Genomic DNA, 13468 nt, shown 5'->3' with positions numbered 1-13468 from the left:
TGGACTGTTCGAGCGTAAATCAATAATTCACTCTCCCCCAGAGAACTTACCGACCGATCTGGTAATCAAATACAACTTTCAATAGCGTTAGGATGACGTATTACGGAAATCGAATCCTAAGCGGGGCAGGTGGCGAAATATTAAACGATGGAAAATATGCTTTATTTCATATTCTAAAAAATCATCGAATAATATATTGAAAGGATATTCTTTAAAACCATACATATTACTAAATTGAAATCCCTATTACCATATACTCCACTTAGTACATCCAACTCATCTTGATTCGCGTCTTTTGGGACCGACAATCTTTATACGAAATAAGTGATACATACTTTCAATTTCGCATATCTCGGCATAGTCATACAACCCTTAGGCTAAAAAAATGATACCTTGTATCTCCTAATCGGCCGGGTCCTTTTCTAAACTTCGATAGATATTCTTAATCAGTTCATTTCTATGGCTCCCGGGTCTTTTATTAGTTGTTATCATGAAGGTTTTACGGCTAGGGTTCGCGTTGATGTGTGTTTCGGCAGGTGAAAATCAAACCCTGGCAAGCGAGGATGCTCTGCGCCTCGTTGGGCAACTTAGAATTCGCACAGTATTATTAGTACGTAGATCCTGTTTGGGTACGGTTTAGAAGATCCATGGAATATGAATGAATGATGTATTTGGGTGTTGGTTTGATTACGGAGATAAATTTCGAAATGTGTTTCTGATTTTGAAAAATGCATACTTTGTAACTACATTCCATCTCAAAGCGGTATGTTAGTGGCGAGTTTAAGCTCGTTGATTACATATTTGTAAATCAGGGCCGTATTTAGGGGGGGGCGACGGGTGCGAACGAACCTACCCGCAAAAGTTCGAGTTCCGCTAAATTTCCTGTCCTCGAAAGATTTTACTTCATATTTTCCATGCCTTATGTGATGTTTGTATGTCCTACACTTTATGTGGTTGGTAATTTTACCAAACAGGTATGTTATCCCAGGATCTTTATAGGCATCAGTCAAAAGATCAAGATAGCATGGAACTTATCGCCTAGAATGATTCTGTGCAATGTTTGATCACGGGACGTTATTTCCTCAAATGCAAATGATTTGAAAAAAAATAAACGTTACTTTAGTCGCTGATTTTCTACATGAGTCGATCTGAGGTTTTTTAATTGCATAGATAAGTTTTCTGTGGGTTGGAAGCAATTTAATGATTACATTTTCACGAGGTGATGATCATTAAATCAAATTTTCATATTATATAACATTATTTAGATTCTGCCGTATACATGATGGAAAATGTCAGACAAGAAAGATATCCAGAAAGCCCTCAGAATACACGTTAGAGTACCTTGAATTAAAAAATTTTCCGGGGACCCAGACCCCCTAAAATGGCTTCGTGCCTGCGGCGCTCGCGGCATGCTGTGAATTCAGTGCCGCTTTGCCACAAATTCGCACCTACCCATAAAAAGGGCTAAATACGGCCCTGATTGTTGGCCAGGTGGCGAACAATATTGACGTTGTCAGACTATACAGCATTTCAGACCGATTCCCAAGACTTCAGACCCTAGTTTCATTTTTAAGAAAAAAACCTTTTGAGCTTTTAAATAATGTTAGTTGTGTCATATTTCCTGTCTCGCTTGAAGTTGTGTCATCTTAGTATAAAATACACGAGAAAAAGGTTGTCAATTGTCTTCGATTTTCAGAAAACATTTATTCACGAAGCCATTATTTATTGAACGTCGGTGCAAATTCAAAATGGCGAAAAAATACGCAGACAATCCCCCATACATTTATCCATTTCAGATTGGGTCTGCATCACTACCGGACAGATCAACATAACACAATGAGCGATGGTCTTACACTCGCTGAAAATATAAATTCAGTGATTAGAAATCTCATTCAACATCATCTAAATCTATAGACAAATTATTTTTGCGCAAATACGTTATATAAAGCCAGAATTTAGAACTAGATATCGATAGATGCGTTAATAGTTTTCGGGCTTCATTGAGACCCTGTACTGTCCGTCCGTCTTGTCTGTCTTTCAGTTGCTTTAGATTCGTTAACAGTGGGGTCGATGCTGATGATACTACGAATATTTATTACACTCCAACCATTTCCATGGAGGACAAAAACAGTATTTGCAATTAATTATGTAAACGGTCATTAAAGCCTTTGAAACTTAAGAAACTGGGCTCACACAATATGTACATAATATACTATTTACCCTTGGATGGACCCAGCGCGCCACCTAGCAGCAGAAAAAGGCATTTAAAACTTTATTTTTCAGCGACCGACATTGCAGACGGATCGAAATTCAAAACGCCATCTCAAAAATAGTTAGCTACTGGCCCTAGATACAAAATACAAATATACTACGGGAACTAACGCATGGGAATGTCGGGGTTCGAGTCTAAGCCCGGTAACCGTTGTTGCCTATGGCTTGCCTCATAAGGAATTAGCGATTAAAGCGGTGTACACCCGATCACGTCTGAGATATTTTACTAAATGCCGACTAGAAAACTTAACGTACCCTTCACACTGTCGTAACAGCACATTCCTCCATCTGTGATGAGAAATTTTATTTGATTCAGTGATGCAATGATGTTTACACGTTTTCAGGTAATATTCGGCCGTGTAACTCGCGAACGTGACACCGAGAACTGCTACAACTTGAAAAAAATCCAACCACAAGTTATCACAAAATAGGGGTTAGTCGAGAATTACTCACGCAATCGCAGTATTTCTATAATATAAAATACTTACACAAAAATGCGATGACCGACTTCATCGTGGCGATAGCGTTCGATATGTTAAATCTGCAGTGACACCAAACGACAAATCATAAAGAAGTAAACTGCTAATTTCTATGAAAACCTACAATCAGCGTATTTTAAGCCTTATTTTTAGAATAAACACGTGACGTCATGTGACCGCGTCGGTTGCTGCATCAGTCCTCATCGCGGCCATACAAGTAATTCAAATATAGTTTTCGATGATTTCAGACAAAAGTACCGCACATTGCTTTTGAAAATATTTCTAGCCTCAACCTCCGAAAACATTAGATAGTTACCCTATCGTTTGATGGTAAGCTTTTATAATCTGACGGTCTTGTGTTTGTGAAAATACCTGATCGTGTAGCTAAACCACAGACTTTACTGGACGTACAAAGTTCTGTATGTTCGCTGTTGTCTGCGCCTCTGATGACTGCCAGAGTGTAAATCAATAATATACTCTCTCCGGAGAACGTACCCACCGATCTGGTAATCAAATGCCACTTTCAAGAGAAAGTACGGAAATATGAATCATCAGCAGGGCAGGTGGCGAAAATGAAACTTCATCGGAAAATATACTTAATTTCATATTCTAAAAAACAAAACCGAATGAAATATTGAAATCAATATCTTATCAAACCGTACATATTACAAAATTGAAATCCCTATCGTCATCCTCTCCTCATAACATTCAACTCATCTCGAAGACCGACATTCTTTATGAGGAATAGCGAAATACTTTCAATTTCGCATATCTCCAGCATAGTCGTACCATTAGGCTTAGAAAATGATACATTGTTTCTCCTAAGCGGCCGGGTCGTTTTGCAAAATGCAATAGATATTCTTAATCAAAAGCTCGCCGAAAAACATTCTGAAAAACGTTTTGAGCTTTTTTTAACAATGTTTTTTTGTGTCATGTCTCGCGTGAAGTTGTGTCATCCTAGTCGAATCCACAGCAAGTGTAAATTAGAGTATCTTTATTGCGAACAATTCTGGCTCAGTCGCACTTGTAAATCAGTAAACCAGTACGATAACTTTGGAATGTAGTTGAAAATTGTCTGGAGTGATCAGGAACCTTATTCTATCAGTTTGTAAAAAAAAATAGTTTTACACTAATCGTGAAAATAACAACTGTTGAGTTGAGAATTTCTTTAGGTATAGGTAAAACTATTATTGATCGCATGCAATTGTCAAACTTTAACGTAAGTACAAGGTTATGTTGTTGTTTTTTTTGCCTTTTAACCTGGAGTTAAAGGTAAGTATATCAGCGTGTTTGATATTGGTATATGAAAGAAAATCCAACCATGCGGACCCAGCGGGTAGCAAAAAAACATGGCGCCTGGAAAATGTTAAACACGAGAATGCAAAACAGCCGAGCAGTCGATTTTTGTTAAAATGACAACCGATCCAATTTTTCTATCGATATGGAACAACCCGGCAGCCAATGAAGCAGAGCCCTCGGCTGCTTCGGGCAGATGAAACATCTCACTCCTAACATTCCAAACTACTGTTGGAGTACAAAACATAAATTCATCCCTAGTCAAAATATACGAGAAACAGGCTGTCAATTGTGATAGATTTGTGCAGAATACGTTTATTTACGAAGTCATGCAAGCTTGTGCAGCAGCACGCTGGCAGTTCACAAAACACACATCCTCTGCAGATTGAATCGATCCGCCGCATTTTGATCTTATACACATTGCGGTTTTCTGACAATGGCTGAAAATGAAAATGCAAAGATTAGTTATCTCTCTCATTCAAACATCCTCTACAACTTGTGTCCCTCCCCCAAATATAGGTTTAAGCTAGAGCTAGATATCAAAAGACGCGTTATTGGTTCTCGGTATCGTTCGTTCGTCTGTGTCTGTCCTTCGGATGCTTAGCTTCGTTTATGGTGTGTGGATCTCGATGAAACTTGAATGGCCCCAATTCGCCACCTAGCGACAGAACTAGGCACTTACAATTTTTTTTTTCAGTGACGTGATTTTGTGAAAATGGCCTACTGAACCTGGACGAGATTCAAAACGATATCTGGACATCATTTAGCTATTGGATCTATACGTACCTCTAGGTACAACATACCCTCGCTTGCCGGGGGTTGGTTGCCGCCCGCGTACGTAGGATGAACACGCTGAGTGATTATACGGCAAGAATATCTTACCGATCACTAGAAAAGTTAACTTACCTTTTACAAGTTTGTAAAAGCTTTGCTCTCTCAGTCAGGTCGGTGACCCTTCCCGATTCTCTATCGCAATGTTGACTACACATTGTCTGGTACTGTTCGACCGTGTAACGCGCAAATGCGACACCAACAACCGCTACGACTTGAAAAACATACATAAAATTAGGGAAATCCCTCCATTGTATATCGTGAAAAAGTCGTGAGTTACTCATGGAATTACAGTATTATAACGAATTACTTACATAATAATGCAATGATCGACTTCATCGTGGTGATAGCGTTCAATAACTTTTCACTAAATCAAATGATACCTATTTGAATCATTAAGAAATTAACTGGCGAATTCTACGGCAACCTATATTCACCCTGTTTAAGGCCCGATTCCTATAATGAACGCACATGTATATTATAAAATCAGACGTTTGGATATTTCATTCGTTTTCCGATGCCAAAACCCACTGAAACACGCCCAGTCGAATCATTGAATAATCTATCATATGAAAAAGCGAAATGGGCGTCAGATGTCACCCTCACTCGCTGCAGGTACCACTTCGGTGTTTTGGCATTTATCAATAACCGACAGATAATTGAGATATGTATTGTCCCCGCGTGAAATCGTTATTGTTATTAAAAGTGCGCTCTTGTCAGCCAGGAACCGTCGAACCGCTAAGCGGCCACCAGTCTATGTACCCAATCAGGGATGCGTAGCGAATCTGCCGGTGAAAACCATCGCATATCATTGGCTTAATCCAAGACTGGTGGCCCCTAAGCCGTGAGGCAATCAAACCCTGGCAAGCGAGGATAGTTCGGACGTAGAGAAGAGACCGTGTTACGGGTGTTTCCCGTGTATCGAGGGTGTTCAGTGGTAGTGAACGAACCCTAACATTTTCATTGTGCCCTTCAAAAGTCAGTGTGAAAAAAAATTCGGGTCAAGATCTTTTTCGTCAAAATGTGTTTACAATTTTCACGTTTTATTTTGGAAAATGAAAAAAAAGTGAAAAGAATCCATTCACAAATGACTTATTCAAGTACTCGAGAAATCATTTCAAGATCCCCGCTTATGGTATTAAGGAAAGTGTTATTTTTCCTGGTGAAAAAGTGCCTTTTTTCTTGAAATAGAACTCCCCCTCAATAAAGCTCGAAGCGGCCTCAAAACGGTCCTACTTTTTCTGCATAATGGTATTTTCCCAAATCAGTTACTGAATTCGATCTCACCGACCACATATCGATGATTTCACGCAACAGGGGAGGCTCCGAGAATATCACAATCACGACATTCGTAGCCAATCCCAGTCTCCACTGACCCGTCTTAGCTCGCGCACCAACCCAATGACTATGGTAGTCTCCCAAGATTTAAATAGTTGACGCATCAATTAGAATAACTGTCTTTATTCGTTTTTCCCCCAACCCACTTTGATCAGACACATGCCCAAGACCACATTCAAAGAGAAGCTCTGACGAATGTATCTTGATCACAACTTTTAATTGAAAAATCATTAAAGAAATCTGTTAAAAGCTTTTAAACTCTAAGAGACTTTATAAACAAAAACGCCTCTACAAATTTCTCGTAAAGAGTGCATGTTTTACAAAGTGAACAAAGAGCTTACAAAGAGTGCATGTTTTTCCGAACAAGCAGCTTTTTGATTAATACTCAAAACATATAGTAATGCTCGATATTCGGTAGTCGTGATCATAACGCGGTAAACCTTAACCCCCCCCCCCATCCCAACCCCCTCCGCGAGTTATTCTAATTGAAAAAAAACTATCGAAATGTTGAGATGCTCTCTCAATCATTCACAATTATTTTTTTGTGACGAGCCCAACAGTGCCCAGATTCTAGAAAAGCTTTAATATGCGCAAAAAGAACGGTTATGGTCTTGGAATATTGTTGTGGTCTTCATTGGACACACGAAGTCACCGAAATAAATTAAACCAAATCATTCGCTTGAACAATTTTCTGCAAACTTTTCCTCCCTGATTCATTACTTACGGTTTGATGACTGTTCACGTCGCTGTTGATTCGATGTCGTCTGCGCCTCTGATGCTTGTGGTTATATACAAAATGTACCGTCTGTAAATAACGTTGCGTATTTTAACAGACTGTTTGGGTGCAAATATAATAGCGTTATTTCATCAAAGACCTAGTCGACCGAGACCCGGTAATCAAATATAGCTTCCGAGAGTTTTTACCATTGTTATTTTCGAAAATTCCAATCCCAAGCAGAACAGGTGATGAAATATCGAAGTTCGCTGCAAAAGTATATGCTATTTTATATATTGTGCAACGTCAACGATTTTGATGTTGAAATCAATGTTCTATAGAAATATGTTACAAAATTGAAATCCCTATCGTCATACCCCCTTTCAACATTCAACTAATCTTCATTCGTGTGTTTTTGGCGATCTTTATGCTGTTTAAAGGGGGAGATGCGAGCGAAGAGGGTGGAAGGAGTTCAAAATTAAATACATCGCTTTTTAGTCCATTAGGGACTTAAAAGTCCAAGCGGGAAATTGCGTTCACTTTTCGTTACTGTTCGTTCATCTGTAGACGGAATCCAGTCAATTTGGGAAGTTTTGTAGACGCTTTGGTGGATTGTCTTGATATTCAGTTGATATAGGTATCTTTACACACAAAATTCAAGATGGCCGACTTGTGGCCACGTTGTTCCCAGAAATCAAGTTTTCAATGGAAATTTCGAAGATGCATCGATCAAATTTCCTCAATGTTTCCTGTACTCTGCCTCAGTACTCTGAAATACTTTACCTAGTCCAATTGAATCTAATCCCTCAATCGATGTTAAATCTAAGTTCAAAACCCATCGAAAGCTTTTAACTAAATTCGTTTTAGTTTTCTCTGCTTCTATGTTCTCTTTTTATATATGATGTAAAGCCAATGAGCATATTTTATATGGATTTTATGCTGAATAAATTATTATTACTATTAATAGTATTATTATTATATGTATCGCCAAAAGGCCCAGTATCATAAGAAAAATCGGATAATGACCTTTCTGAGACCGAAATACGTCATTTCTTGCCGTTCACATCTCGTTTGATATGTACACCTAAATTCGCTAGATTTGTTATATTCTTAATTATTGCAATGAATGTAATGGTCCTATACCTCACACCTATTTTGTCGATGTACGTTTCCGACCAGTTTAGTGGATGTTACTACGAACTCTCCGACCAAATGATCGTTTTCACCGTAACTGTCGTTCACATTCATATCGTACCGTTATTTTTCATTCTAACATCAAATTCCGCTATAACAGTTCAGTTATTCAGAGGTTCGAAAATTGGTTTCGTCCGATCAGAAAACTACGAGATCAAAACGTACGACAATAATGCTCGTAACAGTTTCACTCGCATTTGCGGTTTTCACGCTTCCAACTACTATCACCGCATTTTTACGAGTCCCGCCGGAACAGCGAGAATTTCTTTATGACATTTTCAATCAAATCCATGTTTGTAGCTACGCGGTCAATTTCTACATATATCTTTTACTAGGACGAGAAATTCGCGAATATTTCTGTGCGAAAATCCGCTGTAGAAATTCAGACAAATAACCGTCGATTCTAAGTAGGCCTACACGTCAAATATCAACTTTTTCTGGACAGTAGACTCAGTTCGACAGTAGACACAGTTCGACAGTAGACTCAGTTCGACAGTAGACTCAGTAATAGTAATAATGATAATAGTAATATCATCTAACAAGGGATCTAGTTTAAACAATGAAGTAGTCACATAACTTAATCGTCAGATGGCGCCACTGTCTTATGAGTGGTTGAATCTACTTCTTGTTAACGAACCCAGTTCCACAGTACTGTTTTGAGTTAAGATTTGACTCCGAGTTTCATTGAAAATGAACTAATTTCAACTCGTGGAACTCTGTGGAACGGCATTCTGGGCTACGACTTTTGGGAATCAACATTCGATCATTCGAACCGATGATCACTAAGTCTGATACGGTGTTGTCGGTGGTGTTACATCAAAATAGTATCATAGAAACTGACTATTTGTAATTAGTCATTTTCAACCTTGTGTTTTCTTTAAAATGAATTTCGATGGCAATAAGGACGGCATTGAATATCGATAATCTACTTCCAAAACGTGGCCAGTGAAATCTGAATACAGATGCATTTGAATCCTGGTATCCCATCTTCCCGGTCTTAACATTGTCGGTCAGTTAACATTATCGACAATATTAAGCAATGTATTCTATCGTTCAAGGCTTCAATAAAACTTAGTTAGTTTTCTCATTAAAATTTCTATCATCGCAACATTAAATATCAAGCGAAGAAAATTGATTATTGGTACACGGGTACCGGTATATTTTTAGTCGTACAAAATATCGTTTATACAGCATTACGTCGTTCGGATCTGGGCTTACCTTCACCCAACAGAAAACCTGTTGGGGTTTTTATTGACCACGATTTATTCTCACGGAAGGACCAAGGCCAAGTACACCTCAAGGAGTCAGCAGGACTCGAACCCGCTTGTCACTCAGCACTGAATGATAGCGAATAAAACAGCATTACGCATTAATTGAACTAACTGAACTACTGGGACTGACTCGGAATCGTTCGGCGACAGTTACAGCGGAAAACACCGACAAGTTTGTGTCGGAAAACTCTCAACGTTGTAACGTATATAAAGAAATTCACGCAGAAAACGCTCTGTCGAGGAATCGTAAACAACTTGGTTAAAAATGGCCACAGCATCATTGAATAGAAGTGGAGGATTGGGTTTTTATATTCAGTGATTCTGAAGCCATTAATTCGACGCACTAACGAGATAATCAACTGTTGCAACTTGTGCCAACAGTCACATATAGCGTATGGCATTACTAGTACCAGATAAACAAGAACTATTAGTAGAAGTGTTTTACTGGTTTCAGTTTTATGACGACTGTTGCCATCTGAGGCGTCAATACGTGTTTTACCTCCACGGCGAATTCTAGCAGTTGCCACTGATGTTGTTACTACAATTAAAGTCGGGACTATATCACGAATAAATACCGCAACAGATCTGTATGTACGAATTATGAGGGTGTTGTCTGGATAACCACCACCACATAAGAACTTGAAGTAGCCAATATTTGATACCCTAATTCGATTAGATATCGGTAAATCCAAGTTCAAAATTAGTGCAAAAACGATTACAATTATTACGGCATATCTACGGCGAGTTACTGTGAAATGTTTCATGTGGAAAAATGGAAAACGAACGGAGAGAAATCTCTCGATAGAAATCACAACGATGATATAATTAGACACAGTGATCGCTTGACTTTTAAGCAAATACTCGATATAACATATCGGAATATTCTGTTCAATTACACGATAGAAATAATACCAATAATGATAAATCGATGGACATGATGCGATGGCATTTATCCTCCTAGGAAAACTCTTGCATTCCGGATAATATCCTAGTCCATGGATTATAGTTATTACCATGATGTAAGCGAATTTTCTTAAACCAAACAACACGACAAGTTGATCCGAAAACGCTATTGTTATGAGATAAGGGAACGTGTAACGAACCGACTGATATCTGCGACACTTTATCAGTAAAATGATCGTCAGAAAGTTGAGCACGCTTCCCAGCGGATACAGGAGCAATACTTCAGTGAAATCAATGCGTCTATAAACATCGTAATCACGGAGAAAATGTACGAAAGCCAGGATAAACTGCGGCTGTTGTGGCCGTGGCGGAGGTGGCGGCCGCGTCGGAGGTGGCAGCGGTGGCAGCGGTAGCGGAGGTAACGTAAAGTTTCTCATCGTATATAAATCTCACGAGCGTTTGAGAAATAACTTGAAGTTTTCCTCCTTCGAATCAACTGATTCAGTTCTATGTAGCATCGAGTTTACGATATCTCTCCGCGCTACACATCTCTGTCTGTCTTACGTCTGAAGATTGGTATCCTCTTCAGATTGACACTCCCTGTTCTTTCCATACATGGTTGTTGAACGCGCTTCGAATCTGTCGGCTTTATGCAGCAACACGCAAATTACAGACGAACTGTGAACTTTCTCGTCGTGTATTATTTTTGAAATCACGCGCAGAAATATGTATATATATATATATATATATTCCATATATATATATTCTATTTCGTGGTTTGATGCAACAATATGAGATGAACTCAAACTATATATATTCACTACTAAAGCCGCGGCATAACTTTGAATATCCAGAACCATTCCATCCAGCTGTACGTGCTTCGATTTCCGATCGATTTTCGAGAATCGAACCCCTTTTTTTTGTTTCCGACGAATCGAATCGATTAAAATCGAGGTTTATCCCCTTTTTTCGATGGAAAAAAGAAGAACATGAACTTATTCAATTGAGTCACGCGTTTAAGCGACAACGTTTTGAACCACCAGTGTCAGGCTCCATTTCGCGTCTGGAAATTTGCAAATTTGTTTTTCCTGAGCTCGATGAATTTCTATCAAATGGGAAGTCGAAACAGCAGTCCCGATGATACCCCTGACCTTGACCTACGGAGGATGCTTTCAAACCACGTTGTGATTGCTGTCGTGGTCGGTTATTAATCATCGGAGCGCATGCAAACAAACGAACAACCAAAAAATTCATTAACCGTCCAGGAATTATCTAATTCTTTCAGTAGCCATCAATAAACCGTCTGATAAACTCGTGCATCGGGTAACGATTGGACCATTAATTTGAATTTTTGGGTCAAGTTTAATGTATGGCAAAATAGTGGTTTCCGCCGCATCAATACGGTTACAGGCAAAAGCGAAGCCGTTTCATCCCTTGTTATTTTAATATAGTAAGGCGTCGCGCCCGCTGATACTGATCCTTAAAAGCTAATTGTTTATCGAAACTCTATAGTGGATAAATAAACAACATCAACAAGAGGTATTTCTGTGATATTTTGAATTTATTTGCAGTTTAAATTTAGCCCCATTCTCGCGAGATTATCAACAACCCGGAAGTAAAATCCAAGCCAGTTTACAAGCCCCTGTGCTTCTACACTAATCTTTTCAGCTTAAACCCGATACAACTTAAGTTTGACATTTAGAAAAGGAGTTGAAATACCATAAATCACGTAACACGTGCAACTCAGTTATTTGTCGATTTGTTGGTTTCGTCAGCATCGATCAGGTCCCGAGGGCACTATCTAAAAATATTCTTAAAAACAAGAAAACTTTAAATTTAACTTGATGATTCAGGGTCGTCGGAACAGGGGTGGCAGGGGCCCACTTTTTTGCTTAACAAAATCTTTTTTAAAAGCGCGCTGTACCGCGTAGCAGCTGGTCGTTCTCTGTATTAGGTGGTTGGCTCACGGCTTCTCATGCTTCTGTGAATGAGACCGTGAAATGGCCCTAAAACGCATCTCCAGTGATTGAATTTTCTAAGTTTTTCTAGGGGGGGGGGGGGCAGACCCCTTCAGAAATAAGCCTCGCCACTGAAAAATTCCTTCCGACGGCTCATCTGTGATTCAAAGCAAGTTAGACCATGTCATCCAGGCGTTCTTGTTTCACGTTGAAATGCGAAATGAGTGTTAGCTCAACCCCCCCCCCCCCCCCCAAGTAAGAACCACCCAGGGGCAACAATCCCACATGGTAACAATCCCCCCAGGTAAAATTCTCATGGTCAAAATCGAAGTTCAGTTTTCTATCAAACTTAAGTGTAAAACCTAAATGAAATAGATAATACTTTTTACAATAATATTTAGGGTACATAGATATTTTACTATTACTTATAATAAAATATTACTTATAGGGATTTTCAAAACAACTGCGATAATATCATTTCTTATGCATGTTGCTTGCTAAAAATCAGAGAATAATGTCAATTTTTAAGCACGTTGTTTGGCGAATATTGTGAATAACACCACGGAAAATTTCAAATTTTTGAAAACCATTTTTCAAGATAGAATTTTGAAGTATTTTATTGAATTTAGCTGTGAAATCAAATTTTGGGGGATATTTATTGGGGGGATATTTACTGGGGGGGATTATAACCCGTTACCATGCGGAATACCTCGGTATTTTGCTCACAGATGTAGGCGCTTGTACTGGCTATACACATATCTATCTGTTTTCTATCCTATCCGAATTCGACAAATCAATTCTCACAACTAGTTGAATACAAATCGAACGAACTAGGTGATTTCAAAGACCGAGGACAATAACAGGACACAAAATGAACTGAGTTTGTCATAATGCGGTTCAATGGACACGAGCACCACTGGCTAGATAATATCAGATCGACCCTTTTAAACTTTTCAATAACGGATATATTTCACATATATGGAGCTGAATCAGATATTCTACCAGTCCTCATTAAAATGATACAATGACTTTTTTTCAAAAACGAATTATCAGTTCACCATGATATAATAAGATATAGTTTTCCTTTGAAATATTTGTTATTGAAAATCTCTGGTTTCTTCTGGTTTTTGTGATTTTAATTCTTATTTTGCCCACATGATGTATACTGTATCAATTTCCATCGTCTCTTACTTGACACAAGGCGTGGGTTGA

General features: G+C 38.7%; 1 protein-coding gene across 3 annotated transcripts; it reads right to left on the bottom strand.

Moving 5' to 3' along the window:
- Positions 1-4364: 4364 nt before the first annotated feature.
- On the bottom strand, positions 4365-6986 carry LOC141914569 (uncharacterized). 3 transcript variants are annotated; one of them, XM_074805802.1, is made up of 4 exons: positions 6940-6986; positions 5192-5260; positions 4953-5091; positions 4365-4486 (listed from the first exon to the last, which is right to left on the bottom strand). In XM_074805802.1, exons 2-4 carry the CDS (start codon positions 5214-5216, stop codon positions 4366-4368), a joined length of 285 nt encoding a protein of 94 aa, XP_074661903.1. In that variant the 5' UTR covers positions 5217-5260; positions 6940-6986; the 3' UTR covers position 4365. The 3 variants fall into 3 exon arrangements, with proteins under 3 accessions (XP_074661903.1, XP_074661904.1, XP_074661902.1); XM_074805803.1 differs by having other exon boundaries at positions 5192-5244; XM_074805801.1 differs by lacking the exon at positions 6940-6986 and adding an exon at positions 6169-6261 and having other exon boundaries at positions 5192-5244.
- Between the last annotated feature and the right edge of the window lie 6482 nt (positions 6987-13468).

Source organism: Tubulanus polymorphus, unplaced genomic scaffold, assembly GCF_964204645.1.
Source record: "Tubulanus polymorphus unplaced genomic scaffold, tnTubPoly1.2 scaffold_44, whole genome shotgun sequence".
Lineage (NCBI taxonomy): Eukaryota > Metazoa > Nemertea > Palaeonemertea > Tubulaniformes > Tubulanidae > Tubulanus > Tubulanus polymorphus.
This window is presented reverse-complemented; position numbering and strand designations above follow the sequence as displayed.

Bases quoted from the DNA above. Each gene is read 5' to 3' on its own strand.
- LOC141914569 (XM_074805801.1), bottom strand. The intron at 5,092-5,191 runs GTAAGTAATTCG...ATGTTTTTCAAG, and splicing joins GTCGATCATTGCATTATTAT to TCGTAGCGGTTGTTGGTGTC. The intron at 4,487-4,952 runs GTAAGTTAACTT...TTTCATTTTCAG, and splicing joins CTTTTACAAACTTGTAAAAG to CCATTGTCAGAAAACCGCAA.